The following is a 27,369-nucleotide window of genomic DNA, read 5'->3' as shown; positions in this document are numbered from 1 at the left end:
TCATCCATGTGCATGATGCACCTTTTTTTTATTCTTGTTTCCAAGGAGTTTCACGTGACATTTCAAAACAGAAGACGCTCAAACTAACTTTCCAACTGTGGGACCTGGCAGACGGGACCGTCTGTCCCCTGCAAGGACGCCCGCCCGCCTTCACACCTCCACCGCGACCCGCGCGAGCCGGTACTGCGGGGAGGCGGGGGGCCGCAGCAGCACCAGGCCCCTCTCGGCGGCGGCTTGGCTGGACAGCATGTCCAGCAGGCCCGTCAAGCTGACGAAGCCCAGGGCTTCCCCACCGCCCACAGCCATGGAGAAGTCTCCCTGGGTGACGAAGCCCAGGAGGACGCGGGAGCAGTGAGCGGTCACGTCGGGGAGCGGGCCTGGCCACAAGCCCAGGGTCGGAGCCGGGGACCCCGCTGCAGGGTCCCCCTCTGCCAGGCCCTCCGACGCAGCGGGCCCATGGTGCCGCCTCCTCTCTCGGTTCTTCCTCTCCTTCTGTTTCCGGATCTGGCTCTTGAACGGGTCGCTGTGCTTGGGTTCCTGGGGCCCGCAGTACAGCCGATCCCGATGGAACTGCAGGAGGTCCTCCTTGGCTGGGACACAGATCATGGCGTGCGGCTCGGGGCTGCCCTTCCCGGGCAGGGACAGGCTGACCCACACCAGGGCCCTGGGGAAGCGGGCCAGGAGGGACTGGCGGGCCTCTGGGGTCAGTTCTTGCTGCCCCCTGCCGGGAGCCCACCGGGCCGCCCGACTATCCCCAGAACTGGGCCGGCACCAGGCTGACAGCTGCTTCAGCGATGCTCTACTCCTACACGTTTGAGGGCATTTTGTTCAAGGAGAAAAGATGCAATTAGAAGATTAGGCCTAGCAAGAGTTGAGTTAATTTTTATCCTCTGTGGGAAAGGATCAAAACTCCATTAACGTTTTTAAGTAATTAAAAATAAACATTAATGCATTTTTATATTCATATTTTACTTTTTATGTGTTTACTATTCGGAGACAGAAAGACTAAAGGTTTAAGAAGTTGAAGGCAGAGAAAAATAAGACAGTGGGGTAGAATCTAAGGCTATAATCACAATGAGAGGATTAAGGAGGAAATGATATTTTGATTAAAAAGAAACTCTTAAGGGCCCTAGCCGGTTTGGCTGTGGATAGAGTGTCGGCCTGCAGACTGAAGGGTCCCAGGTTCGATTCCCGTCAAGGGCACATGCCCGGGTTGCGGGCTCGTTCCCCAGTGGGGGGCGTGCAGGAGGCAGCTGATCAATGATTCTCATCATTGATGTTTCTATCTCTCTCTTCCTCTCTGAAATCAATTAAAAATATTTTTTTAAAAAAGAAAAGAAACTCCAAAAAAAAGTATAAGGCAAGAGGGGTGAGTGCTTCTTATAAAAATCAGAGCAATAAATAAATAAATAAATAAATAAACAAACAAACAAACAAATAAATAAATAATAAAACTCCGAATAAAGGGTGACTGATAGGCAAGATCTAATGCCTGCAGCAGGACTGAGTAGAACACTTTTTATCGTCTGATATGACAATAGTACAATGAATCGGTACCTAATCGGCCACAAACTCAGATCATTCAGAAGGAATGACAAGAAATCAGTGATTTAAAGCAAACAGTGCTCGCTTGGAGTGTGCCGGGGCCGTCACCTCACATGCACTTGTGAAAGTCCCGCTTTGTGAGCAGACTAACTGAAACAGGTCGGCAGAAAAACTCCCTTGGTTTGGGTCTATGGATGCTAATTTTTAAAATCAGTTTGTAAGTTAGCATCTAATGTGATGTAGCCGTTGCCATGGGGTCTCTCTGAGTCCAAAACTTCACTTGGACCTTGCATCAAGGAACAATGGTTACGTTTACACCCGTAGCCTGGTTGGTATTAAAAGAGATGACCCAGAACCCAGAACATATCCGGAAGTCGTGTGCACTCACCTCAGAACGCAGAAGAGTTGGCCACGGGCATCCTGGCCCGGTACCCACTCAGTCCCGGCCTGGGCTGGACACTCTGTGTCCATCGCGCCCTCGGGCTCACTGGAGCCATGCAGGGCTGTGCCCCCTCCACCAGACACCTGAGGAGCTTGTCCAGGTGTGGGAGCACAGGGCGCCTGGTCTCTTGAGTCGCTCTGCCCACTACTCGGGGAGGAAGCTCCGAACAATTCCTCCTGGGCCTGGACTCTTGATTCCCAGTCTCGCGTTAACTGCTCCCAGGGCAGGCAGAACGGCGCCAGAGTGCCCAGCTTAACGTAGTTGGGCCGTTTTGCAGGAGGGCGTCTAGTGAAAACCAGAGAAGAGAGCCAATTCTGAATAATTTAGGATGGGGTGATTAAAATAAGTATGGCCACTGTACTATAGCTCTATTTAAGAAAACAAAGAAAAGCAAGTTTTCTAAGAAATATAATCTAAATATATAAAAGCCTAAGAGACCATTACAACCAAACGACCAACCAGTCGCTATGACATGCACTGACCACCAGGGGGCAGACGCTCAATGCAAGAGCTGCCCCCTGGTGGTCAGTGCGCTCCCGCAGCCAACCTCCCACGGGCCCTCCCCACAGCCAGCCAACCTCCCGCGGTTCCTCCTCCCTGCCGGCCTCCCGGCTGGCCAACCTCCCAGGGTCCCTCGCCCTGCCCAGCCAACCTCCCGGGGTCCCTCCCTCCGGCTGGCCCCCCAATAGGCCTTGATGGCCGGCCAGGCCGAGGGACCCCACCCATGCACCGTGTATGAATTCGTGCACCGGGCCTCTAGTAAAGAATAATAACCAACTGCACTAGCCATGCTTTTCTGTTTCCTCTGGTTTTTATTTTAACAGATAATGCGTCGTCCACCAAGTAGCCCCTGTGGCCACTGCACAACCCCAGGGAGTGCCATTCTCAGAGACCGCAGGGCGCGTCCCGGAGCCGTGCGGTGGCGCCCGTGCGCATGGACGGGCTCTCGGCTCTCAAGGCACAGGTGTGGCGGTGGTTTTTCTCTCACTCTCGACCCCCAGTGACCAGCTGCCCTCCAGAGACAGCATCAAAATCAGTTTCTCACACATCCTTGCAGAGACACGTCGTGTGCAGAAGCAGGTATGTCCATATTTCTTTCATTTTTACCCATGTTTACACAATGGTGGCACACCACGTAGTCTTTTTCTGCTCCCGTGTATGAAGTATTTTTCTGTTTTCGTAGTTTCACTGAAATTTCAGATGTATTATCTCTATAATCAGTTATAAAAAACTCAATTTCCGTTTTGAGGGGGGCAGGGCTGGGAGTGGGAACTCATGTCCACAGTGTAGGGGTCCACTATCATCAACGTAAGCAAATGCCTACGGAAAGGGTTCATGATCTGGATGGGCCAGACACAGACAGTCTCCTGACTTACTTATGTCGCGGTAACGCTGAACTCAAGGAAAAGCCTACGAAAACTCCACATCATATAGTAAGAGTTACCTAAGCCACTGCCAACATTATTGGCCAATGTGAGTAGGCACTTCTCTTCCTCTTATGACACTACCCACCTCGAGAAGGCAGCTTCTTACCTTTTGTACTTTTCCAGAAGACTCTTGGCTTGTTCTTCAGCAAAGAGAATCCCAGCAGAGCAGTCTGGGAAATCCCCTGGGATAAAAGGCGACCTTTTATACTGGGAATGCACCACGGTCTCCTTTAAGCCTCCCACTCTTGCACCTCGATAGATCTGAAAGAAATGTCAAACACACCCTGTCAGCGTCCAGCTCAAAGTGAAAGTGCGTAATGGTTTGCATGGCGTGAATGGGAAACAACTTAAATGACCATCAAAAAAGAAGGGATAAGTAAATTGTGGGAAAATCCTAGAGTGAGCTGCCATACACTAGTAAAAATAAGTGAAACAGAGCTTCACCAATCAATGTGGAAAAATCTCAAGGCTGAGTAAATATAGCAGATTGCAAAAGCTTATGTATAGTGAGGTATGTAAAGGTTAAAAACACGCTGTATCTAGTTATTTTTTGGGGGGAGGGCGGGGGGGGACAAGCATGCTTTAAGGAGCTATAAAAACATGCACGGTAGTGACAAGCACCAAAACCAGAGCAGCGATTCGCTGAGGAGGGAGGGCTGGAATTGGAGAGGGACACAGGCTGCTTCCAAGAACCTGTGATGGTTTCTTTCTTAAGCTGGGAGGCAGGTGCAGGGAACACAGGGCTCATTGTATCAGCATCTGTACTTTTTCGTGTGCTTGCGATATTTCGTAATTTAAACATTAGAATTGTTTTAAAATATCCCCACTCACGCCCGGCCGGTGTGGCTCAGTGGTTGAGTGTCAACCTATGAATTGGGAGGTCACAGTTCAATTCCCGGTCAGGGCACATGCCTGAGTTGTGGGCTCGATCCCCAGTGTGGGGCGTGCAGGAGGCAGCCCATCAATGATTCTCTCTCATCCTTGATGTTTCTATCTCTCTCTCCCCCTATCCCTTCCTCTCTGAAATCAATAAAATATGTTGATAATATATGTTAAAATAAATAATTAAAAATTTAAAAAACCAGGCCACTCTTAAAACCTCAAATATTCACAATATGTCAGCACAACTCTTATTAATAAAACCCTGGCTCCAGGGACCTTATGAAGTATCTTGTATCAGGAATTTAGCTCAGAGGGCAGAAAAATAGCACTCCATTTCTAAGGTGTGCGTAAAGTCTGGAACATTGTCAGCCCTGGGTATTCACTAGGAATGTATTTTAAATGTCGAAACTCTTGGTCGGAATAAAAAAGTCACTTACAAATGGAATCCAGAAAGCCATGCCCCAGCCCTTGGGAAGCAGCACATCCCAGCCACTTCCCCAGCCGCGTCGGCCGTCGCCCGTCACTTTTCCCGGCTGGTGGATCAAAAGCAGAGGGATCTTGGATTCGTGGGGACCTAAAACCAGCGGTGACCCGGGCACCAGCAGTTCACTTCTCTTCCGGTTTAAATCCTACAGTGGAAGAAAGTCATTCAAGACAAACAACCCTAGTCTTCTGGGAGATGCTACGGGGTCTCCCTATAAGTAGCTTTAGAAAGTTACATGCTCTTTTAAAACGCAAGAAAAAAAAAACATACATGTGAGCTATTTGAAGTACAAAGGAGTCCTTCCTACGACGATTCCTTTATATACGTTTTGGTAGAAATGGCAAATTACCTTAAACATGGGCAAGAATATACTAGAGGATTCAACGTTATAAAATACACATGCATTCCACTAATTTCTTATCTCAGGGTTAATCTTACATTTTGATACTCTGTCCCTGCATTTACTTCGGCTAAGGTCTGTCATGAAGTAAAAAAAGGCACAATTAACAACTTCTCCAGGAGGGGCAAGTGGAAAAGTACTCTTGCTCTTGAGAAAATTTCTCACCCAGTCTTAAGGATTCAAAATAGAAGGTGGCCCCCGCCAAAAAAAAAGTATAATAGAAGGTGCTATAAATTACTTGTCAAGTAGACTGCAGGGAGTAGCTAACATTCTTTCAGACTCTTCTTGCCAGCTGTTCAAAGAGATGAACGGGTAGGGAGAGGCCTACCACTCACTCAACTGAGACACGATCCGAGGACAGCCTCCACGCTACATCTAACTGCTGCCTCACGGATGCCTTCACGCCAGGGCCAGATCCCGAGTCTCCTTCGTCACTTTTCCCTTTCTCCTTCTTGAGTTTCCACTACCATCTACATGTTGGTAATTCCAAAAACCTCTCTCTTTCACCCCGACTTTTGCTCCTGGGATCGAAAACTCTTTCCTGCACATCTGCTCCTGGAAGTCCCGAGGCCCCTCAAACTCAATTATCCAAGATTAAACTCGTCCTTCCCACTGCATTCGCTCCCCGCCATCTGATGCCACAATGCTCCCAGTTCGTTCCCTCATTCATTCATCTCTTCATTTACTGTTCATTCATTTACTTTCATTCAAATATGCCCTGAGCACACCTGCTGTGCCGAACGCTTTTCTAGCACTCGGGATACAGCTGGGACAGGTCAGACTGGCTCTCTTTTAGATGAGCTCCTAACCCCAAACCCCTCCTTTCTCACCACCCACCTTCCAATCACCCACTGAGTCTTGCCAATTTTACCCTCCAGATAAATAAATATACATTTGTGACCCTGCACTCCAGCACACGGCCACAATTCAGGCCCCCGTCGCGCCCTACATTATGGACAATTATTTCCAGGGTCTCTTTTAAGGCCATCCAATCACAAGTCCTCTCTCCAGGTCCTCCACCCAAATCCTCATCCATCCCTAGTCTCCTCCACCCTCCACTGTGCTACTGGAGTGAAAGGTCATGTCACGGCCCAGCTTAAAACTTTCCATGGTGCCCTATATCTTCAGTCCAGATCCCTAAAATGCCCCAAGGTCTTTTATGCTCCTGTCCTTATTATCTCTTCAGTTTCATCTCTTGCCCCACCTTTGAGTCCAAGATACTGATCTATTTGAAGATTCCTGAACACACGGTCCTGTTTCTGGCCTGGGCCCCTGCTCATTCTCACTTCCAGCAATCCTTTCTCTACTGCAGCCTCGGCCCCTTGCCCCAGGTCTGGTTAATTCTAACAGCCCACCTGAGAGTCAGCTCAAACACCAGCCCCTCCATCCAGGACGCTTCCCCTGATTTCTACAGTCTGGGCTTAGTCTCCCTTCTTCGGGCTTCCTTTGCAGCCTGTGCTTCTTTGAGCATACCTAACGGTCATCTACCCCATCATCTGATACAGCACCATAGGAGCGCAATCACTGTGTCATTAAAGACCGGAGAACAAATAATTAACAAAGACAGAGAACACTTAATGAAAAAAACAACAACAACAACAATAAAAGACATGTATTTAAATCCTAAGATTATCATTTCAAGAAAAAGTCTTCGTGTTAACTTTTTCTAGAGGTTCTTCTTCAAGAACAGAAAACACACACACACACACAAAAAAAAAACACCCCAAAGTATATATCATAAGTAAGGGACCAGTAAATTGTCTGAAAATAAAAGGAAGTCTATGGGACTCTATAAAGTACAAAGTAACCTTTATGTTCTCTCGAGTGATGAACTTCAACCTGTCTTCATGACTTTACCAGTAACCTTTACACCATTAGTTACCTGATCCGACATTTTATTCTCTGTGACACTCTTACAGATAGCTTGGTTCCAAATAAAGCTATGCGCACACTCCACGGGCACACCCTCCAGACGCAGCTGTCTAACTTCCTCATTATCTAAGAGGGAAAAGAAATAGCCTTCAAACCACATCCTTTAGGTCAATGAAGTCTAAGTCTAAACGTGGCCCACGGTTACAAGAAAATATCTGATAGGCACTTACTTCTCTAGAAGAATATACTTGACTAGAAATCATTCTTACAGTTGGCTTCATAATCTGTGAAGTAGCAAATGCTCCTAAACTTATTTTTGAACATTTGTTTTTAGTGGAGAAGATATAAATATCACATACAATTCCCTTTAAATAACCGTCTAATTCCACAGTTAGGATGATCAAAGTCTAGGAACCACTGCAGAGACAAACGATAATACGCAATGACAGCACAAGCCATGTTCCTTTTTTTATATATACCCATTTTTATTGCTTTCAGAGAGGAAGGGAGAAGGAGAGATAGAAACATCAATGTTCGGCTGCCTCCTGCATGACCCCCTCTGGGGATCGAGCCCGCAACCCGGGCATGTGCCCTGACCAGGAATGGAACCGTGACCTCCTGGTTCATAGGTCGATGCTCAACCACTGAGCCACGCCGGCTGGGCCACAAGCCATGTTCTGAGTGCTGTCTTCCGGGCTCTTTATGTTACTCCTGGCCCAGTGGTGCTGAGACAACAGATACAATTTCTTCAGCCCTATTATTTCCAGTCTCTGACAGCCCCTTCCTATTGAACATATGTTTTCCTTCCTTTAAAATGAGCATATTTCCTGTGGAACGTATCATTTCATTCCTTTAAAGAAGCCTCACCATACCAAACATGACGAAGCCTAGGGGGAAAAGAGGAGCAACTTTCCCAGTTAGGAACGTACACATGGATAGTAGAGACTTCCTACACAGTCCTGTAATCACTCGGGGGCTATAAAATCTTCCAAATCTACTTTTGTTGGACTGAAAAATTTAAAGAAAAGGTCAGACAATCCATGAGTTTAGACTATGGTCCTAAAATGCCAACATAGAAAGGTCACTCCAAGGCACATACCTGCGTGGGTCTGACGGCTGGGAAAAAAATAAATTGGACGTGACTGGGCCATAATGTGAGAAATTTCAGGGGAGAATAAAGTATATTTCTAACTTTAAGGTTTTTTGTTTGTTTGTTTTTAAATCCTCACCTGAGGTTATTTTTTCCATTGCTTTTTTTAATTATTATTATTGATTTCAGAGCGGAAGGGAGAGGGAGAGAGATAGAAACATCAATGATGAGAGAGCATCACTGATAGATTGCCTCCTACACACCCCCCACTGGAGATGGAGCCCGCAACCCAGGCATGACCACAATCAAACCTTGGACCCTTCAGTCCGCAGGCTGACGCTCTATCCACTGAGCCAAACCAGCTAGGGCTCCACTGCTTTTTAGAGAGAGTGGAAGGGGGGAGGGGGGAAGAGACAGAGAGAGAGATGTGGGAGAGACACATTAATTGACTACCTCCCCCATAAGCCCTGACTGGGACTGGGGATCAAACCTGCAACCCAGGTACATGCCCTTGAAAGGAAATGGAACTGCTGAGTCACACTAGCCAGGGCTAACTTTAGTCCTGAATTGTCTTTCTAGGTGATACGTTACATGTGGAAATAACATCAGTATAGTACAACCTCCTTAGAAAGCCGATTTCTTGCCCTGGCTGTGTGCTCAGGTCCACATACCGAAGGGTCCAGGGTTCAATTCCCGGTCAAGGGCACGTACCTGGGTTGCAATTCCAATCCCCCAGCCCTGTTGGTGCTCGCACAGGAGGCTACCAATTGATGTGTCTCTCTCACAGCAATGCTTCTCTCTTGGTCTCTATCCCCCTCCACTTTCTCCCTTCCAATCTCTAAAAATCAATGGAAAAAATATCCTTAGGTGAGGGTTAACAACAAAAATGTTTACTTCTCTTTTTTCCTTTTTATTGAATTTATTGCGATGACACTGATTAACAAAATTATGCAGGTTTCAGGGCACAATTACCCAACATATCCTCTGTACACTGTATTGTGTGTTCACCACCTCAACTCTCGTTTCCACTCATCACCATTTATACCCCTTATACCCTCCTCTGCCTCCTCCTATCCCTCCCTGCCTCCCCCCAATCACCACACTGTTGTCCATGTTCCCGAGTTTTTTCTCTCTTTCTTTTATGCTCAATCCCTCCACTATCACCCCTGCCCCCATCCTAAAAACTGTCAGCCTGCTCTCTATGACTCTGTCTCCATTTTACTTGTTAGTTCATTTAATTCCACATCTGAGTGAAATCATATGGTACTTGTCTTTTTCTGACTGGCTTACGTCACTTAGCATAATAATCTCCAGGTCCATCCATGCTGTCACAAAGGGTAAGATTTCTTACAAAGGGTAAGATTTCTTTCCTTTTTTTTTTTTACAGCTGAGGAGTATTCCATCGTGTAAATGTAACACAGCTTTCTTATCCACTCAGCTACTGGACACCCAGTCTTGCCTACTGTAAATAACACTGCAATGAACATAGGGGTGAATATATTCTTTCAAATTAGTGTTTCGGGTTTCTTGAGATACTTTCCCAGAAGTGGATTCGCTGGGTCAGGAGGCAGTTCCATTTTTACTTTTTGCGGTAACTCCACACTGCTTTCCACATTGGCTGCACCCATCTGCATTCCCACCAACAGTCCACGAAGGTTTCCTTTTCTCCACATCCTCGCCAACACTTGTTGATTTATTGATGAGAGCCATTCTGATAGGAGTGAGGTGAGGTCTCCCCGTTTTGTCTGCCTCTGTGTGTTTGTATTAGATAGATGTACTGTGACTCCCAGTCTTCAGGGGGCGTCCTTATGTAGCAGGTGTCCTCTGGGGTCCAGTGGTGCAGTCTCCTTGATCACCTGAGCGGGGTACTTCAGAAACGTCCCTTGAGTGGGTTATGTGGGCCCCCCTGTTGTAATTGAGTCTTGACTGCTACTGGGCCGTTGGTGCATGGGATCGACCCTCAGGCTGCCTGACGGTGAGTCTCAACCCCGACCATGGCATGCAAGCTGCTGTGCATGGGCTGACCACACGCAGCAAATTTGCCTCCGCAGGGCTTGGTCCCTGCCGACACCTCCCTTTGGATGTGCTGCTTGTAATCCTGCTCTCCTGTTGTCTGAGGCTGGTCACTGGTGCGTTGGTTCTGGGCTTCTTGGGAGGGACTCTCTGCTGCAGGCCAAAATCAGACGCTACCTGTGACTTACCCGGAGCAACCTGTTTGGAACGATAAGTGAACCACAACTTGTGGCTGCCAGTGTTGGGCCTGGGTGAGCGTGGGAAGGACCCAGCTGTGCACCAAGGCAGGCTTTTACCATCACCGGGCCCGGGTCCGGTTAGCAGGAATCCCAAGACCCGCCTCTACCTGCTGGCTGCCTGTGAGACTCGGGCCCTGAAAGGGCCTCTGGCTACACTCCTCAGCAGAGTGTAAGCTCCACAGAGTGGGGCGAGAGGGGGCACAGAGGGGGTGGTTGTTGCTTTCCCCAGGCTGATTCCACAAGGTGGGGAGCACTCCACAGAGGGAAGAAAGCATCTGCAGTGTGGGAAAAGGACCCCGGCGGCTCTCCCTTCAGCTCCCTCCCCAGAGCCACAAACTCGTCTTTCCTCATGCACCTCTAGTCCACTCCACCGTCCCTCCCCTAGAGCACAGGGTGAGTGGCTACAAACAAAATTTTGTGTGTTGGCCCTTTAAGAGGGTGCCTGCATCTCTACTAGAGGACTCCCATCTCTTGCTGGTGTACAAAAACCCCGTTACTTTTCACAGGCAGATGTTACGTGGGTGCCTCTTCCGGGCCCTGTTGCTGTGGGCTGGGGAGCCCAGCAGGGGGATTAGACCCCATGTTTCTCAGGGAGAACCCCCGGCAGCTGAGATATCCCTCTGGAACCTTTGCCGCTGCCCGTGGGAGCGGGGTCAGCCCTTCTTGCTTCTCTGCCCTTCCTACCAGTCTCGATGTGGCTTCTTCTGTAAATCCTTGGTTATAAGACTTCTTTCCAGCTAGTCTTCAGTTGGTTATTCAGGATGATTCTTCTATATTTAGCTGTAATTCCAGTTTGGTCCTGGGAGGAGGTGAGTGTAGCTTCCACCTACTAAGCTGCCATCTTGGATCTCTCAAAAGTTTACTTCTTTATCTAGCTCACATGCCAGTCAATATTCTTCAAAGAAATTACTTAAAGTAGGTTTTAATGAAAGTCCACAATGACTAACAAAATGATAAGCTTTTATAATAGAAATTAAATGTTTGAGAAACTTTCATTTTCTTTGAACTGATTCATCCTATATAATAATCCAATATAATAAAAGCTTAATATGCTAAGTGTCCGGTCGACCAGTCGGCCGTTCAACCAATCAAAGTGTAATGTGCTAATTATATGCTAAGGCTGCTCAACCGCTTCCTATGACATGCACTGACCACCAAAGGACAGTTGACTGGTCGACCAGTCACTATGACGTGAACTGACCACCAGGGGGCAGACACTCCAACCGGTAGGTTAGCTTGCTGCTGGGGTCCAGCCAATGACTAAGGGAGACAGGCTAGACATGCCCTCCTGTGGTCCCTCTCCAACTGGCCAACCTCCCACATCCCTCCCTAGCCCTGATCATGCACCAGTGGGGTCCCTTGGCCTGGCCTGTGACCTCTCGCAATCTGGGGCCTCTCAGGGGATGTCAGAGAGCTGGTTTCAGCCCAATCCTGCAGGCCAGGCTGAGGGACCCCCTCTAGTCCTATCAAATAAAGGAGTAATATGCAAATTGACCGTACCTCCGCTACATCCACCAGCCATGCCCACCAGCCAATCAGGAGGGAATATGCAAATAAACCCAACCAAGATGGCTGTGGCCACAGAGAGCAGGAGGGAGGCTTGGGTTTCCCTGGCAATGGAGGAAGCCAAGCTTTCTGCTTGCCCTTGCCAGCCCAGGCCTCTACTCAATGCTACAAAGTTTCAATGATAGAAGATAAATAAAGGCCAACAAAAATGGCGGCAGCCACGGGGCTGGAGAGAGCAGGAGGCTAGGGTTGCTTGCGGCGATGGAGGAAGCCAAGTTTCTGCAGCCCTGGCCTGCTTTGGCCTCCGCTTAAGGCTACAAAGTTTCAATTATAGAAAATAAATAAATCCCAACAGAAATGGCTGCCGCCACAGAGCGAGCAGAAGGCTTGGCTCCACTCCAGGCTACAAAGTTTCAATTGTAGAAGATAAATAAATCCCAGATCCCAGGGCCTCTGCTTGGGTCGCCGGGGGGCATGGCCGGCCTGCAAACCACCACAGGCCCCTCGCCCAGGCTGCCTCACACCCCAAGGGAACCCCCACCCTGATCCAGGACACCCTTCAGGGCAAACCAGCTGGCCCCCACCCATGCACCAGGCCTCTATCCTATCTAATAAAAGAGTAATATGCAGATTGACCATCACTCCAACACACAAGATGGCTGCCCCCATGTGGTCAAAGATCCTGCCCCCATGTGGACACAAGATGGCCACCACAAGATGGCCAGCAGGGGAGGGCAGTTGGGAGAAACCAGGCCTGCAAGGGAGGGTAGTTGTGGGCAATCAGGCCAGCAAGGGAGGGAAGTTGGGAGGGACCAGGCCTGCAAGAGAGGGCAGTTGGGGGCGATCAAGCCTGCTGGGGAGGGCAGTTAGGGGTGACCCGCTGGCAGAGGAGGGAAGTTGGGGGTGACTGGGTCTGCAGGGAAGGGCAGTTGGGGGGTACCAGGCCTGCAGGGGAGGGCAGTTAGGGGTAACCAGGCCTGCAGGGGAAGGCAGTTAGGGGCAAAGAGGCTGGCAGGGGAGCAGTTAGGCATCAATGAGGCTGGCAGGGGAATGGTTAGGGGGTGATCAGGCTGGCAGGCAGAAGCGGTTAGGGGCAATCAGGAAGGCAAGCAGGTGAGCAGTTGGGAGCCAGCAGTCCTGGATTGTGAAAGGGATGTCCGACTGCCCGTTTAGGCCCAATCCCAGTGGGATTGGGCCTAAACGGGCAGTCGGACATCCCTCGAGGGGTCCCAGATTGGAGAGGGTGCAGGCTGGGCTGAGGGACACCCCCACCCCCACCGCCGTGCACGAATTTCGTGCACCGGGCCTGTAGTATTAATATAAAAGCCTTAGAAAGCATTTTAATATAAAACTGCCTTATTTTAAAAAAGAATTTGAGGAAGAGAAATTGAGTAGAATTAAATTACAGTTTTAAGGCTATTATGGGCGTCACCATTTAATGGTGTAGCTGATCCTGCAGTTTTCATGGCTGCACCAGAGCACATTGCTACTGAAAAAGAAAAGAGGCAACACCTCATTGATTAAAGTCTGAGACTCCATAATTAACTAACTTACCGATATATCTTCAAACTCCTCTCATTCAATTCACCTTTCATGTGACCTTCTGTTAGAATCATTTACTAAGCCCTTAATAAGCTATCTAACTATGCATGAAGGTCAAAAAAAAATTGTAGTCATTATAACATACACCTATATTTTTTTCCCCAAAAATTCACAAGATAATTTTAATAATTCTTCCAAATAACCATACTTAAATGACAGCAAATACAGTAAGACATTATCACAACTGCTGCATGTCCCAGATCAGACTAAAATTGTAGCCAATCCTACACTCCCTCCTATGCCACTCCAGCCAAACAACTCCCTCAGGCCACTCTACTGAGTCTAAACCAAGACATCTTACCTTCAGCACCTGGGATGGCCTTGCCAGGATTCGAACCTGGATCATCTGTTTGGTCAGACAGAGGCTTCCAATGAGCACAAGACCAGCTGCAGGTGCACATCCCTTCCTCATATGAAAATTCCGAAATGCCAGGCATTTCAGAGAACCATTTGACAGAAAGACAGGTTTTACTAGATACTAGCAATGAAATGAACATAAGGATCGGGCTTGTTACACAGCTAAAAAATACGCCCACACACATCTCCTGTGATCATAAGCACCTTGAAAGTAGCCAGGTAATTTCCTAGAGGTGAAGTTCCTGCACAGGTGTCACTAATAGAACTGGGACTAGACTGCTCAGAATGGTAAGAAAACCAGGAATGTTTCAAGAACTTTACCTTGGCATTTTTCTGGATTGGGCAAAACTTGGGACCTCTTTTGAGGCAAATTTATTCGAGGATCCCCAACTGTCAGTCCCAGAACAGTACCTGCCGGAATTTCTGCTGGTGACGTTATTCCTTTAACAATAAACAAACAATAAAATACAAGTTTAAAAAGAGGCATTCACAATGTATACATATTTGCTTGTATTTTTCAAATTTTTCTAATAAAACTGTCATCTTGGGCTATTTTATTGGAAAACATGTATTTCCACACTTGCCGGTAAAGCTAAATGTTAGAGCATCAGCCCTACCACCGAAGGGTTCCCGGTTTGATTTCGGGTCAAGGGCACGTACCTGGGTTGCAGGTGTGATCACTAGCCCTGTTTGGGCACATGCAGGAGGCAACCAGTCCATGTGTCTCTCTCACATCGATGTTTTTCTTTCTCTCTCTCCCCCACCCTCCCCATTCTACGCTCTCTCTAAAAATCAATGGAAAAAAATATCTTCAGGTGAAGATGAACAACAACAGAAAAAAAACATGTTTTTCCTTTTTTTCCCATTGATACTTTGAGAATAAATTAACATTCATAAAGAGAAACTTTCTCTTTATGAAAAGCATTCATTTAACATTATAGATATTTTACAACATAAACTTACATGTTTCTTTCATTGATGACTATAGTAGCTTTACACACAAAAGCACTCATGTCTACGTAAGAATCAATTTCAGTTTAGTACCTGGTATATGCACTTACTAAAATATCAGAATGCCAGCTATTTAGAACACTAACATCTCATTTGTTTGTTGTTTCCTAAGCAGACTCAAATAGTGTTTATACTGTTCACCCTCTGACTTGCTTTCTTGCTATATTACAACGAAGAATTAAAGTTAAAAAGCACCACTGCATGAAGGCAGCCTTCTCACCCACTTCCCACAGCTCCCTCCTTTCCCAGTGCAACCCAGCATCCCCTGTGCATACCTCCCAACAAGTCAAAAATGGCCTCTTGTCTGTGGTGAAGGGAAACTCTATCAGGATTCTTACAGGTTTCAACCCACCAATGGTGAGGAGTGTTCTCTGTGTCCTCTCCCTCCTGAAAAATAACAACTCCTGTTTACCAGACAAATAATGAATCAGACATAATAATCTTGTTATGGTTGGGATACTGACCCCCCCTCCACTTTTTTCTGTATGTGGGAATGAACGTTTTAAGGGAAGAACCAGTGAAACTGTCACTGTTTTTCACACAGTAATTAACACCGGGCAAACTATTCTTCCAATTAGAAGCTATCCTTCTAATTAGAGGCAAGAATAGAGTACTACACTTCTGTCAAGATTTCACATAATGCTCAGCCAATGTGGCTCAGTGGTTGAGTGTCGATCTATGAACCAGGAGGTCATGGTTCGATTTCTGGTCAGGGCACATGCCCGGGTTACAGGCTCAGTCCCCGGTGGGGGGACATGCAGAAGGCATCCAATCAATGATTCTCTCTCATCACTGATGCTTCTATCTCTCTCTCCCTCACCCTTCCTCTCTGAAATCAATATATATATATGTATATATATATTTTTAAAGGATTTCAGTTCCTTCTCTCTCTTTCTCCGCCATCGAGGTGCGTGCATTTGCTTCTCCTTCACCATGTCTTCCCACAAGACTTTCAGGATCAAGAGGTTCCTGGCCAAGAAACAAAAGCAGAATCGGCCCATTTTTCAATGGATTCGGATGAAAACTGTAATAAAATCAGGTACAACTCGAAGAGCAGACATTGGAGAAGAATCAAACTGGGCCTATGAGGAATCACACATGAGAGATGACACCCATATTTCTGCTGTATCCAGGTTGCCTACACCTTTAAATGACTGAGTTGCCTACACCTTTAAATGATTGAAAAGACCGCTACTGTCTGGACTGTTGGGACATCTTAATTGGAAAAAAAAATGGACTCATGATTTTGCTGTTTTTTGTTCCGTTTTTTTCTGCAATAGTAGGTTGGTTCAGTAATAAATGTGTGAGACCTTAAAAAAAAAAAACAGGATTTCACATACTAAGAAAAACATCCCTGGTTTTCAGAGATGGTTTTCAGAGAGAGTGAGCCACTTCACACTGAGGCCTCTGTGCACAGTACCTGCAAGAGCTCCTTGCTCCTCTCCCTCTACTGCCAACTTCATCACCACCAATTTAAGCAATAAAACCTTCCCCACCAAGGAAAAACCAAACCAATACCTTTTGAAGAAATCTTTAGCCAAAGGCTACCTTACAACTACAATATGCCTAGAGATTTCAAATAAGATACACAAGTATTTTACTGACATTTATTCCTGACAGATCCAGGGATTGAGCAAGGTTTCAAAAAGCTCTTCAAGTATCACGAGCATGCCAAGAAAGAATCCCTGTACTGAATAAAATATGATGTGCTCCTGGATTCAAAAGCACCTTTAACATGTGCCGTGTCTCTCACAAACACTCAGGCAGCATCACTCAGAGTTTCAAGTACAGGCCCTGGAGACACACTTCCTAGGTGCAAATCCTTGACCTACAACTCATGCAGCTGCAGTAGAGCTCCTGGTCCGTGCCAGGTTCTGGGGACAGAGTAAAGAACAGAACGACCCTGCCCTTGCCACCACGCTGTATAAATACACAAACAGAGGTTGACATACAAATGGAGGAAATGTGCAAGATTACACTATAATTCACAGGAGGGATATCATTTACCTTGAGGGATCGGGAGAGTATTCTGTAGGGAAATGAGACAGATGTTGAAACCTGAAGAATGAGGAAGGTTAGCCAAGCAGAGTGGTGGAGGTGGAATGTTCAAGCAAGTGAGAAGAAAGCAGGTGCAAAGGCTCTCAGGGAGATGGAATCTCCAGGAGAAAGGGGGCCAGGGTGGCTGAGGTGCAGGGTTGAGAGACGAAGCAGAAAGGCACATGTTACACAGTCACATTCGGGGCTTTGGATTTTATCGCAGACACAATTCAAAAGCTTTTCATCACAAAGGAACACCATGTGAATCAAGTGTTAGAGGATTACTCTGCCTCCTGCACAGAGAGTGGAATGGGAAAGCGGAACAAGGGAGGGAAGTTAAGATGCTGCTTCTGCATGAAGGCAAGAGACCAGGCAAGAAGAGGAGTGGTTGAGGCTAGTGGGGAAGCAATGGGGAGAGAGGTAGCCTTTTTCTTTTAAAGTATTTTTCTTCTGAGAGCCCAAACGCTGCTCAGATCTATCATTGTATTTGACCACGTCAAGTCTGTGAGAGGCACAGGCGCTGAAAGGCGCAGTGCGCTGACACAGCAAGGCAAGCGTGAACCCGGAGCGTCTGATCGCTCATCTGGTCTCCACTCTCTGGACCTGTGCGGTCCACATGCCACAGAGTTAATGGAATTTAATTTTCAGTTCATTAAAATTCAATAAAGGTGGAAATGCAGCTCCTTAGTCCCACCGGCCACGTTTCAAGTGCTCAATACGACATGTGACCAGTGCTACCATCCCGGACAGCAAAGGCGTGGCGCCCTCACAGGAAGGCCTACTAGACAGTGCTGCACGAGACACACTGCTCCTTGCCTCTCAGGGGCCACAGAACCCTAAAAATCACCCCAGAAAATACACATCACACAAGTACAAACAAAAAAATGGCCGTACACTCGGGGATTTTAAGGGCTCTGTTGCCTGTTTATGGAGCAGAAGGTAAGGCCCTTCTGCAAACTCACAAGCTGCAAGAATAACTCGTCCTTAAATAAGAACAAGTCAGCTCACTGATCACATTCATTTGGACTTTTTCATCCAGGAGAAGTAGGAGATGACAAAGTCCTTAATCATAAGCAGACAGAGAGAAATAAACGTTTATAGGCCAGGGCCCAAATGTGACCATATTGTATGTGAAGTGTCACAGGTATGCGAGAAAAGACATGACTGGAACATATCATTCCAGTCCCGTTGAATCTTACGGTGTGGACAGCAGCAGCTTGCAGAGCCTCGGTGAGGATGGCGTGGGAGAGGGGACCGATCAGGCGGAACCTGTTTATCTCCATCGTCAAATCACTGAAAGAGAGAAAAAGTCTTAAAATGGAAACTTCCACGCTATACATGACGGCTGTGGCCACAGGCAGAAACAGAGGAAGCCTTCAAAGCAAATGTTCTGAGCGAACGCCACCTGTACCTGATCACAATGCCTGTGGCTGAGGAGCTCCAAGAATGCGGTTGACGTGCATCTCTAGTTCCGTCCCCCACAAATTTTTTAATTGGTTTAGCGTTTTCTCCATCGTCTTTCCGTTTTCTTTTCTTGCCAATTTTCTCACCGGGCAGTTTCATTTGGCTTTTTTCTTGGGATGGTGTCAGAAGGGGGTCAGGGATGCAGGTAGCTGATTCGACTGGTTCCATACACTGGCAAATGGCTTTTATTTCCTCTAAAATATCCTAAGGATATACGTAAACATTTTACTTTTGAAGTTTAAAATGTAAAAACATTACAAATTTAATGTGGTTTAGTTTATTTTTTTCCCTCCCTATAAAGGTTTACATTTTTATTCCTTCGCAAATTAAACTAAATTCATCATTATCAAAATAGTGTTTTGGTTCTTCTGAGTGGTGCATGGCACTTGGAACCAAAAAAAAGGATTATGTCAAAGATTAATGAAAACAACACAACTGCTCTGACCGAATATTTTAAAATGAGTTTAAGCCCTGACAGATGTGGCTCAGTTGGTTGGAGCATCGTCCTGTACATCAAAAGGTAGCAGGTTTGATTCCTGGTCAGGGCACATGCCCAAGTTACAGGTTCGAGCCTGGTCAGAGTGTGTGCGGGAGGCAACTGGTCAATGTTTCTCTCTCACATCAATGTTTCCCTCTCACATCGATGTCTCTCTCTCTCTCTCAAACAAAAATCAATGAAAAAAGAGTTTAAGACGAATATTTACCATCTACCATATAAAAGCAGTGAGTATGCTAAAAAAGAGAAAGAGACTAACTAAGCTAAACGCACTGTTAAAAATCTTCAGAATTAATCAAAACAACTTCTCATCAAATAGGCTCTACCGAGCACCTAGACACCAGGGAACCAATTCAGGCATGGTGGAAGCATTCATCCAAAGGCAACATTTCAAGCCATGTGCCTAATAAGGTTGGTTTTCATCTCTACTTATGGCTTACTAAAAAGTGAGGGGTCAAGATCTGCTTCATTTAATATACACGCAACTTTCCTCCCTACATTCATATACCTAGCTACCAGCCAAACTTTTACGCCACTTAAATGTCTATGGTACTGATTTCTAACAGTCATCAAGAATGCAGGAACGAGTGATGGGGAAGCAAACTCAGGGATAGTACCTGTTTAAGCGTTGGGTGAAGCCAGATCCACAACTGCCTGCTCTCAGACGTGTCCCCAGGGGTCCTCTCCGGCTTCCAAATAAATGAAACAGGCCCCAGCATGCCTCGGGGGTACTGATGCGCCCGGTAAAGCATGAGACTTCCCTGGCGCTTTCCAGACAAGCAGTGAACTGCTGCAAAAGTCAACCCTGACAGAAACGAAAACAAAATCCCATTTTTCCAAGTGTTGAGACCGCAGTAGTATTTCCTGACAGCTAGACTATTACTTATTGTCTCTGTCCGGGTCGGGGTGCAAAGTCTAGGTTCTGATCACTGCTAGGATCAAAGTGGCACACAGTAAATTCTCAATAAATATTTCAGGGAATGAGTGGTTTAATGAGTTTTCAGTTTCTGCCTACCTAAATGCACCTCATCAGCATAATGGTCTTCTCACTTCACACTTGACAATGTTAGAACTGATTTAAAAGCCACCCTTAGCTTTCCTTTAATTAACATACTCAATGGAGAACAAAAACTCTCTCAGGCATTTTTATGTATGTTTAAATTACCAAACGCTTACAGCGCTGACACTTCTTCATGAAATAATCAGACCACTATAGGACTCAGACTTGAAACAAGTTTACCTGTGTCTATGCTACACATTGGAGAAAGTGCCTTTAGTATTTCTTCCTCTGTGCCCTTCAACTCCAAACAACAGTAGTAGGATAAATCCTGCAGAGAGAGAGAGAGAGAGAGAGAAAGAGAGAGAGACAGACAGACATTAAAAACGTAGCCATTTACATGGGGGAAACTGCAAGAAGCCAAAAGTCACATGAGAAAAACTCCCAGAGTCCAAGACACAGAACAGATTGCTAAAACTATCATTTCACAAGTCAAAATCTGAAACTTGTCTGTTCCTGTTACATTAGCAAATATTCTTAAACCAATTTGAATCAAAATAAAAATAAATTTCCATTTAAATGTTATAGTTTCCTACATTTTATTAAAAAAAAAAATGTGTTATATCCCACATTCAAAGACAAGGTCTAAGCAGAATGTAAAAACTGCTGCCTCTAAGTAAAGACTTATTCTTCCCTGAAATCTACCTAAGAAATGGAGTCATAATGCTCCAAATAATTTATACCATATTTCTCCCTTGCTCATTCTTGACTATAATATATATTCAAATTGACTAAGCAAGGTGAACATGAGAGTAAGACCTTACCGATTAAATGAGATAAAGACAGATCAAACTGAGCCAGTAAAATCAATATGTTAAAGAACTATAATAACAGTGTGTAGTCAATAAAGCGTTACCAAGTGCCAGGGCTGGGCTGACTCCTTACACAAACTGTCTTTCTATCTTCCCAACACCTGAGGAACCAGGTACTATTTGTATCTGAGTTCACAGATGAGGACGCTGAGACAGAGACTGTTGTTGAACAAAGCCACATGACCAGAGAGTGGAGAAGCCAGCGTTCAGGACAGGCTCCCAATGAATCATAAACATCTGGAACAGCATCTGAACACTGCTCAGGGTCCATCGATGGTTCTCAGGTATCTGTTACTGATCAATGACTGCTTTCTGAACCAAGGCTGACTACAGCTCGAGCATGACCAACAAAAGCCTGCATGAGCTCTGGAACTAACCTCACCCTAACGTTTGCCTCGCTCTGACCCTCTTCATTCTTGTCGAGGGGGATTTATTTCCATTCTTCCCTGCTGCCTGGCTTCCTTCTGGCTCCCAACTCTCCCACTTTCCTATTCCTTAGAACTCTGCTCCAACAACATTTCCATGGGGAACCTTTCTTGAACCCTGTTAAGAATGCTCATGGTATTATATGTATCCCTTACAATTGCGTATTTGGCTAATTGTTGGATTAATGTCAGTCTCCCCTAATACCTTTACGCTTCATCTCCGGCATCTAGCAAAGTGCCTCGTGCTCAGTAATTATTTTTACAATAAATAATCTCAGAGAGAGGGCTTTGGCATACCATGAACTATTCTAAACGTCTCTATCAGAAACGGTCTACGCTGATATAAAAGAAAACCAACTGGAAAGCATGCCTGAAGGAGGCAGCGGGTTGTCATCGCTCGATAGCAGGCTCTGTGGCTCTTGACGGTCGGCCTCTCTCCGAGGCAGTAGCCCCACTGCTTGACCATGTGAAACCGTTTGGCGTGCCAGATGTGAGTTTCCAACCACCTGTTCTTCTTTTGTCTACGGTTAAATTCCAGCATCCGGTTGATGTGACACCTTCGAGCTTTGTGGCACTTATTTTTTGAATGTTCTTTCTTCTGATGTACTGCTTTCTCTGCCTGTAGTTTCAAGAAGAGAAGCAGAACCAGTGTGCAACCATTTCAAAACAAAGTTAAGTGTGAGGAACGCAAACTTAAACTAACTTCAGTTTGCTTAAATGTTTAACGTGGTGATTTCCCCAATGGAAGTGGAGATGGGGACAACAGAAGGAGTGCAGATTTTAGAGGTGGAGAAACCTAAGGAAGCACATCCTATCCCTTACTAACTGGGCAAGCTTCATGGACTAGGAAGTTTAGACTAGTTACAACATGTTCAACACAGTAACTCGAGCTTATTGTGGCTGTTGAGCGTATATTAGAGAGCAACAGGGAATACAGCCTATACTAGCTCTTGGTTGTTATTTTTTATTGTTTTTTTAACCTATAAAATTATAGCTAAATCTAAACTTTAGAACCAAAAATATAGAAGTGAGGAAAACTACACATTTCATGTCAGTTAGGTACTGACAGGTAAATGCTAAATGTTATCACTGGGAAACAGACTTCACATTACATCTAGAAACTACGAAATTCCTGTGTAGTGTTTACTATTAATCTCTTCCATAGCCAAGCTAAACTTTTGTGGAAAAAACTCTTCATTAGTTTGTGGGCCCTTACAAATAGGGACTCTAACCCTACAACCAACATAGTACTGGTACACAGAAGGTACATTATAAAGAAATTCTGAATCAACTAATAAAGACATGGGTAGCTTAGACAATCTCAGAAAGTCCAAGCCAAAAACAATTAGACTTGAAAAAAATTTAAATTCAAGCTCAATTTTTCAACATTGAAAAAGTCAAAAGGCAAGTGCTAGGCAATGATGCTACCTTTTTTTTTTTAACCTTCCAACGCTAAGCCCAAAATGCAGAGCTAAAATTGCTTAACTGGTAAGAAGGTCAGTATTATATTTTAAATATGACAGGGAAATGTCACCTTTTTTAACACCATTAAAAGAAAGGGGTTCCATGCCCGGCTGGCATGGCTCAGTGGTTGAGCATCGTATAAACCAGGAGGTCATGGGTTCAATTCCCGGGTTGTGGGCTCAATCCCCAGTAGGGGGCATGCAGGAGGCAGCCAATCAATGATTCTCATCATTGATGTTTCTCTCTCTCTCTCTGAAAAATCAATAAAACTGTTTTTTAAGGGGGGGGGGAAGAGGGTTCCAATTGTTGTATTTAAAAGCAGCTGTAATGTACAACTATCTGCTAATTTGGTAGATGATAAGGAGGTGGGAGGGGGATAAATCATGAAGACAAAATATGCAAAGTCAGCCTGTTGTTCTTGGTTTTCATTTTAACCAATTCAATTAGGTTAACCCTTCCCATTTTCTCTTAGGAACTACTAACCTACACACTGCACCAAGTAAACCGTATACCTCTTTCTGAGCAATCTCCTGCAGCCGCCTCGGAAGGCGTTTGACGTTGTGGCTCATGGCTCTTCGTCTCATGTGCCGTGGCAGAGTCTGGAAAACCAGTGAATTTGAAGACTTCTGAGTCACTGCTTTCAACATAGCGCTGATTTCAGCAGCTCGGGCCTGAGCAAAAGTAGACGCTATTGAAGGAAAGCACTGTCATTAGAAACCAGCTTGGATCAACACTGTCCTGCTACATTTCAGAAGGAAAAAGATTTGAAGTACATGCGCTTATGATTCACCCACCAACCTAACCCCTGATTAGTGGTTGTTTCTGTATTATAAGATTGTAAAACTATTCTTCAACTTTTATTTTTTTCAAGTTTTCTACAAGAATTCAGTACCACTTTTCTAATAAAAAAAAAAGTTTAAAGATTACAAAAAAAGCTTTTTAAGACAGAGAACCACATGCAATATAATAACAACCATTTTTCAGTACAATAATCGCACAAGAAAACAAAAAAATGTTCACTCCCAGCTTCTGGTACCAAAAACAAACAAAACAAAAAAAAAAAATCAAAGAGAAAACAAAATTTTAACAATGGTTTTGACTCCAAGGATTTTTTCCTTAACATTTTCTTCTTTTTTCAAATATGTGACCATACTATTATTAGTTTCCTTTATTAAAAAATACTTTCATTTTTGAAGAGTAAAGAGTGCTGGGGAAAATTAAGTGAATTCCCCCAAGAAGGTATACAGAGAAACCAGAAGCACCCGCAAGGTATGTACAAGAAGTATGGGGCTATCGGCAGGGGTAAGAGTGGTGGGGCGACAGGGGATGAGCTGGCAAGGACCTGGAGAAGGGGATTTAAAGATCTGGGTTGCCTTGAAAGTGCATTAAATTTGGTTTCATCTTGGGAGAATGCCATGCCGAGGGAAGTAAATGGTATTTTCTATTTTAAGAGAGTGGAGAAAAAAATTTTAAGTGGAACAGTTCACAAATAAGGGCTTTTAAGAAGAGAGGTAAGAAAAAGGAGAGGAACTGAAGAAGGAAGAGAATCAGGCCCAAATCCAAAGGGAGGGGAGAAAGGCTTGGAGCAGGAGGAAGAGAGAGAGGGGAGGCAGGGCCGAGACATAGCGAGGGCGTTAGAAATCTGGCTGCATTAGAAACGAAGAGCTCACAGTGCAATCAAACCTCACTTCTTTACAAATACCTACCTGTTATGTACTTCGGGATCTCCTGAGACGTGCCCTCGAGACCCGCTTTCCATCCTCCCTTCCTTTTAAACATTACTTTGGAGGAAGACTGCTCATTCACATCAGGCCTCGGTGGTGAATAGTGGGCCATTTTGGCTTGCTGCTGTCGTGACGTTCCAGAAGAAGGATCTAGTATTTTTTTTTTTTTTTTAAAGAAAGAAATATGTCACTCTTATCAGCATTGATGTGAGATTACCGTGGCGAATATCGGTTGGGGCGAACTGAAATTTTTCCCCACTCTGCACATGTCCACGAATGACCACCAAAGTGCCCAAAGCAATTTGCTCCAAATGGGAGTGGAGAGAGCACTGAGTGTATCTTACCTAGTTTGGGAGCTCGGAGAGGTTTCCCACCTCCATTAAGGTGCTTTACGCCTCTCTCAGCCACAAAGCCGGAGGATAAAGTCACATTGGAGGGCTGGTTTCTCATTTTCTTAGCATGTTTTCTTTCTTTGGCATTAGACATTTCTGGAAATGAAGTAATAAATTTAGTACAGGGATAGGGAACGTCCATTCAAAAATAAATATACTAAATATTCATAACTCAATATGTAATAAATCTTTCTTATAGGTGGATGGATATAAAAATGTTATCATGATATTTATTTACTACAGAAATTCATAACCAGGACAATCTCTAGGGAACACCAAAAACCTGATTCAATAGAAAAATAAATTTTTATTATTGTAAGAGATTATATTAGTACGTTCCAGTTTGCACTTTCAAATGATTAAATCATAAACCTATGTTGACACTGCAAAAAGTCTGCTGAAAGAATGAAAAATGAGGTAAGAAATAAGATCCCTATGCCATGATAAAATTAAATTAACTAAAACATGCAATAAAAATTCTGAGGTGGTCCTGGCTGGTGTGGCTCAGTTGGTTGGGTATCTTCCCTTGTACCCAAAGGTTGATGGTTCAATTTCCGGTCAGAGCACATGCCTGGGTTTCGGGCTCGATCCCCAGTTGGAAATACGGAGGAGGCAGCTGATCGATATTTCCCTCTCACATCAATGCTGCTCTCTCTCCCTTCCTCTCTCTCTAAAATCAGTAAAAACATAAAAATAAATAAATCAAATAAAATTTTAAAATCTTTTAAAGAGCCCTAACCGGTTTGGCTCAGTGGATAGAGCGTCGGCCTGCAGACTGAAGGGTCGCGGGTTCGATTCTGGTCAAGGGCATGTACCTTGGTTGCGGGCACATCCCCAGTTGGGGGTGTGCAGGAGGCGGCGGATAGATGTTTCTCTCTCATCGATGTTTCTAACTATCCCTTTCCCTTCCTCTCTGTAAAAAAATATTTTTTTTAATCTTTTAAAGAAAATTCTTAGGTGAACATAAGCCAGTTGAATCAATGAAATATAGAACACACTATTCTGATATGATAACCTCTACAAAATCTGAACATAAATTATTGATGTTTTCATTTCTACTACTGAGATGAGGCCAGCTGCACCTTTAATTTGTAACAGCTAAAAAATTTCAATCTCAGAAGAAAAAAAAAAATTCAATTTGAAGGGCGAAAAATAAAGGACAAAAACCTAGTGGAGCCTGATGGATTTTCTCAGTAATTCTCAAACTTGACGTCCACCCCTTTTTTTCCTCAATAGTTTCAAACACCTGTTTTCTATTTTGAAATGAAATTCACTCATAGCATAACCTACCAGTTATAACCTATAACTTTTACCAACACATGCCCTACAGTATGTGCTCTAACTGCAAACAAAAAAAATTTTAATATGTATTTCAATATTTCACAACTGTACTAGACGACATTATGAAACAATGAAAAAGCTCTGAAAGTTCTTGAGCCAGAAGTAGAAAAGCGAAAACCTTAGCAGTACATAGGACAAAATGGGGGGGAATAAACAGGATTTTCTTATATTGCATTTTAGGAGCAGGGCAGGAATGGGATCTTATCTGTCTTTTTCACTACTGCATCTCCAGCACCTAACAGGGTGCCTTGCACAAAGTAGGGGCTCAATATCTATTTGTTGAATGCATATGTACACGCATAAATGAAAGAGTGAAGCGTGCTATAATGCATTATAAACAGAATAAAAAAATATCTAGCCAGCTAGCACCCCTTCAGACACAGCATGTGAGAATCTGCCAAGAAAACAGCCCTGGGGCCATTTGCTGGATCACGATCACTATCTGCCTTTTTGAAATCAGATCCCAGTCACTACAAGAGAAAGGGACATGGGAGGGGCGGGTAGGTCGAAAACGCCCAGATCTCAGCGTCATCGGGGAGTGACCCACCTCACTGCTTTAGGGCAGCGTTTCAACCCGCGTCCCGCAAGACTTTTAACACATACAATACCTGACTATGTAGTCAGGGGCACTGACCTCTTTTCCCTTAGATTGTCAATAAAAAAAATGGCAACTGCCAGCACAACAATACCTGCCCGGTATGAATGAATCAAAATTATACCTTTGTCAGACCAGAAAAAAAAAAATTACGTGTGTGTGTGTGTGTGTGTACGCACGCGCGCGCTAAGGAATTTTAGTAATTAGTTTGTGTGTGCCATGAGATGAAAAAGGTTGAAAATGGCTGCTTTAGGGTATAAGGAGAGGGGGTACAAACCCTTTCCCAGAAAGGGCTCCGCCTAGGCCCTAGTGTGACAATGCAGCAAAATGACAGGCGCAGGGAGCTCCAGGCAGGGGCTAAGGTGGTGCAGCCGGCAGGACAGGCCCAGGAGCTGGCAGCGAGGGAAGAAGAGGAGAGGGGAGGTCGGCCGGGTCTGGGGGTGAGGGGCGCCGTGCGCTGGTGCCAGGCGAGGGGTTCCCCCCGACACACTCACTCTCTGTCTCTCTCCCCCCGCCCCCCACCGCCCTCAGAGAACACCAGCCCCTCACGACCTACCTGCCAGACGATCTGAGGCAGAAAACTGGGGTTTCCCAGGTCAGAATGACAAGGTCCTGCTACAGTCCCCTCCAAAACGACGTGCGCTGCGAGCAAGCTGGAGGGCGCATGCGCCGTGCGGCTGCTGCCTCCACGT

General features: G+C 45.3%; 1 protein-coding gene and 1 pseudogene across 2 annotated transcripts; one reads left to right on the top strand and one right to left on the bottom strand.

Moving 5' to 3' along the window:
- On the bottom strand, nt 1–27,347 carry POP1 (POP1 homolog, ribonuclease P/MRP subunit). The gene is made up of 16 exons (XM_080646390.1): nt 27,234–27,347; nt 24,694–24,837; nt 24,332–24,499; nt 23,138–23,313; nt 21,532–21,780; nt 20,108–20,195; nt 19,485–19,672; nt 18,319–18,575; nt 18,107–18,200; nt 15,146–15,257; nt 14,181–14,300; nt 7,063–7,178; nt 4,734–4,925; nt 3,521–3,675; nt 1,934–2,272; nt 1–805 (listed from the first exon to the last, which is right to left on the bottom strand). The coding sequence occupies exons 2-16, from the start codon at nt 24,833–24,835 to the stop codon at nt 151–153; spliced, it is 3,051 nt and encodes a 1,016-aa protein (XP_080502516.1). The 5' UTR covers nt 24,836–24,837; nt 27,234–27,347; the 3' UTR covers nt 1–150.
- LOC308236563 (large ribosomal subunit protein eL39-like) lies at nt 15,804–15,958 on the top strand (annotated as a pseudogene). Its single transcript has one exon. The product of its transcript is annotated as a large ribosomal subunit protein eL39-like (transcript).
- Nucleotides 27,348–27,369: the final 22 nt, after the last annotated feature.

This window comes from Plecotus auritus (genome assembly GCF_963455305.1).
Source record: "Plecotus auritus genome assembly, chromosome: 11".
Classification (NCBI taxonomy): Eukaryota; Metazoa; Chordata; class Mammalia; order Chiroptera; family Vespertilionidae; genus Plecotus; species Plecotus auritus.
The sequence above is the reverse complement of the archived record's forward strand: the minus strand, read 5'-3'. Positions and strand labels throughout refer to the sequence as shown.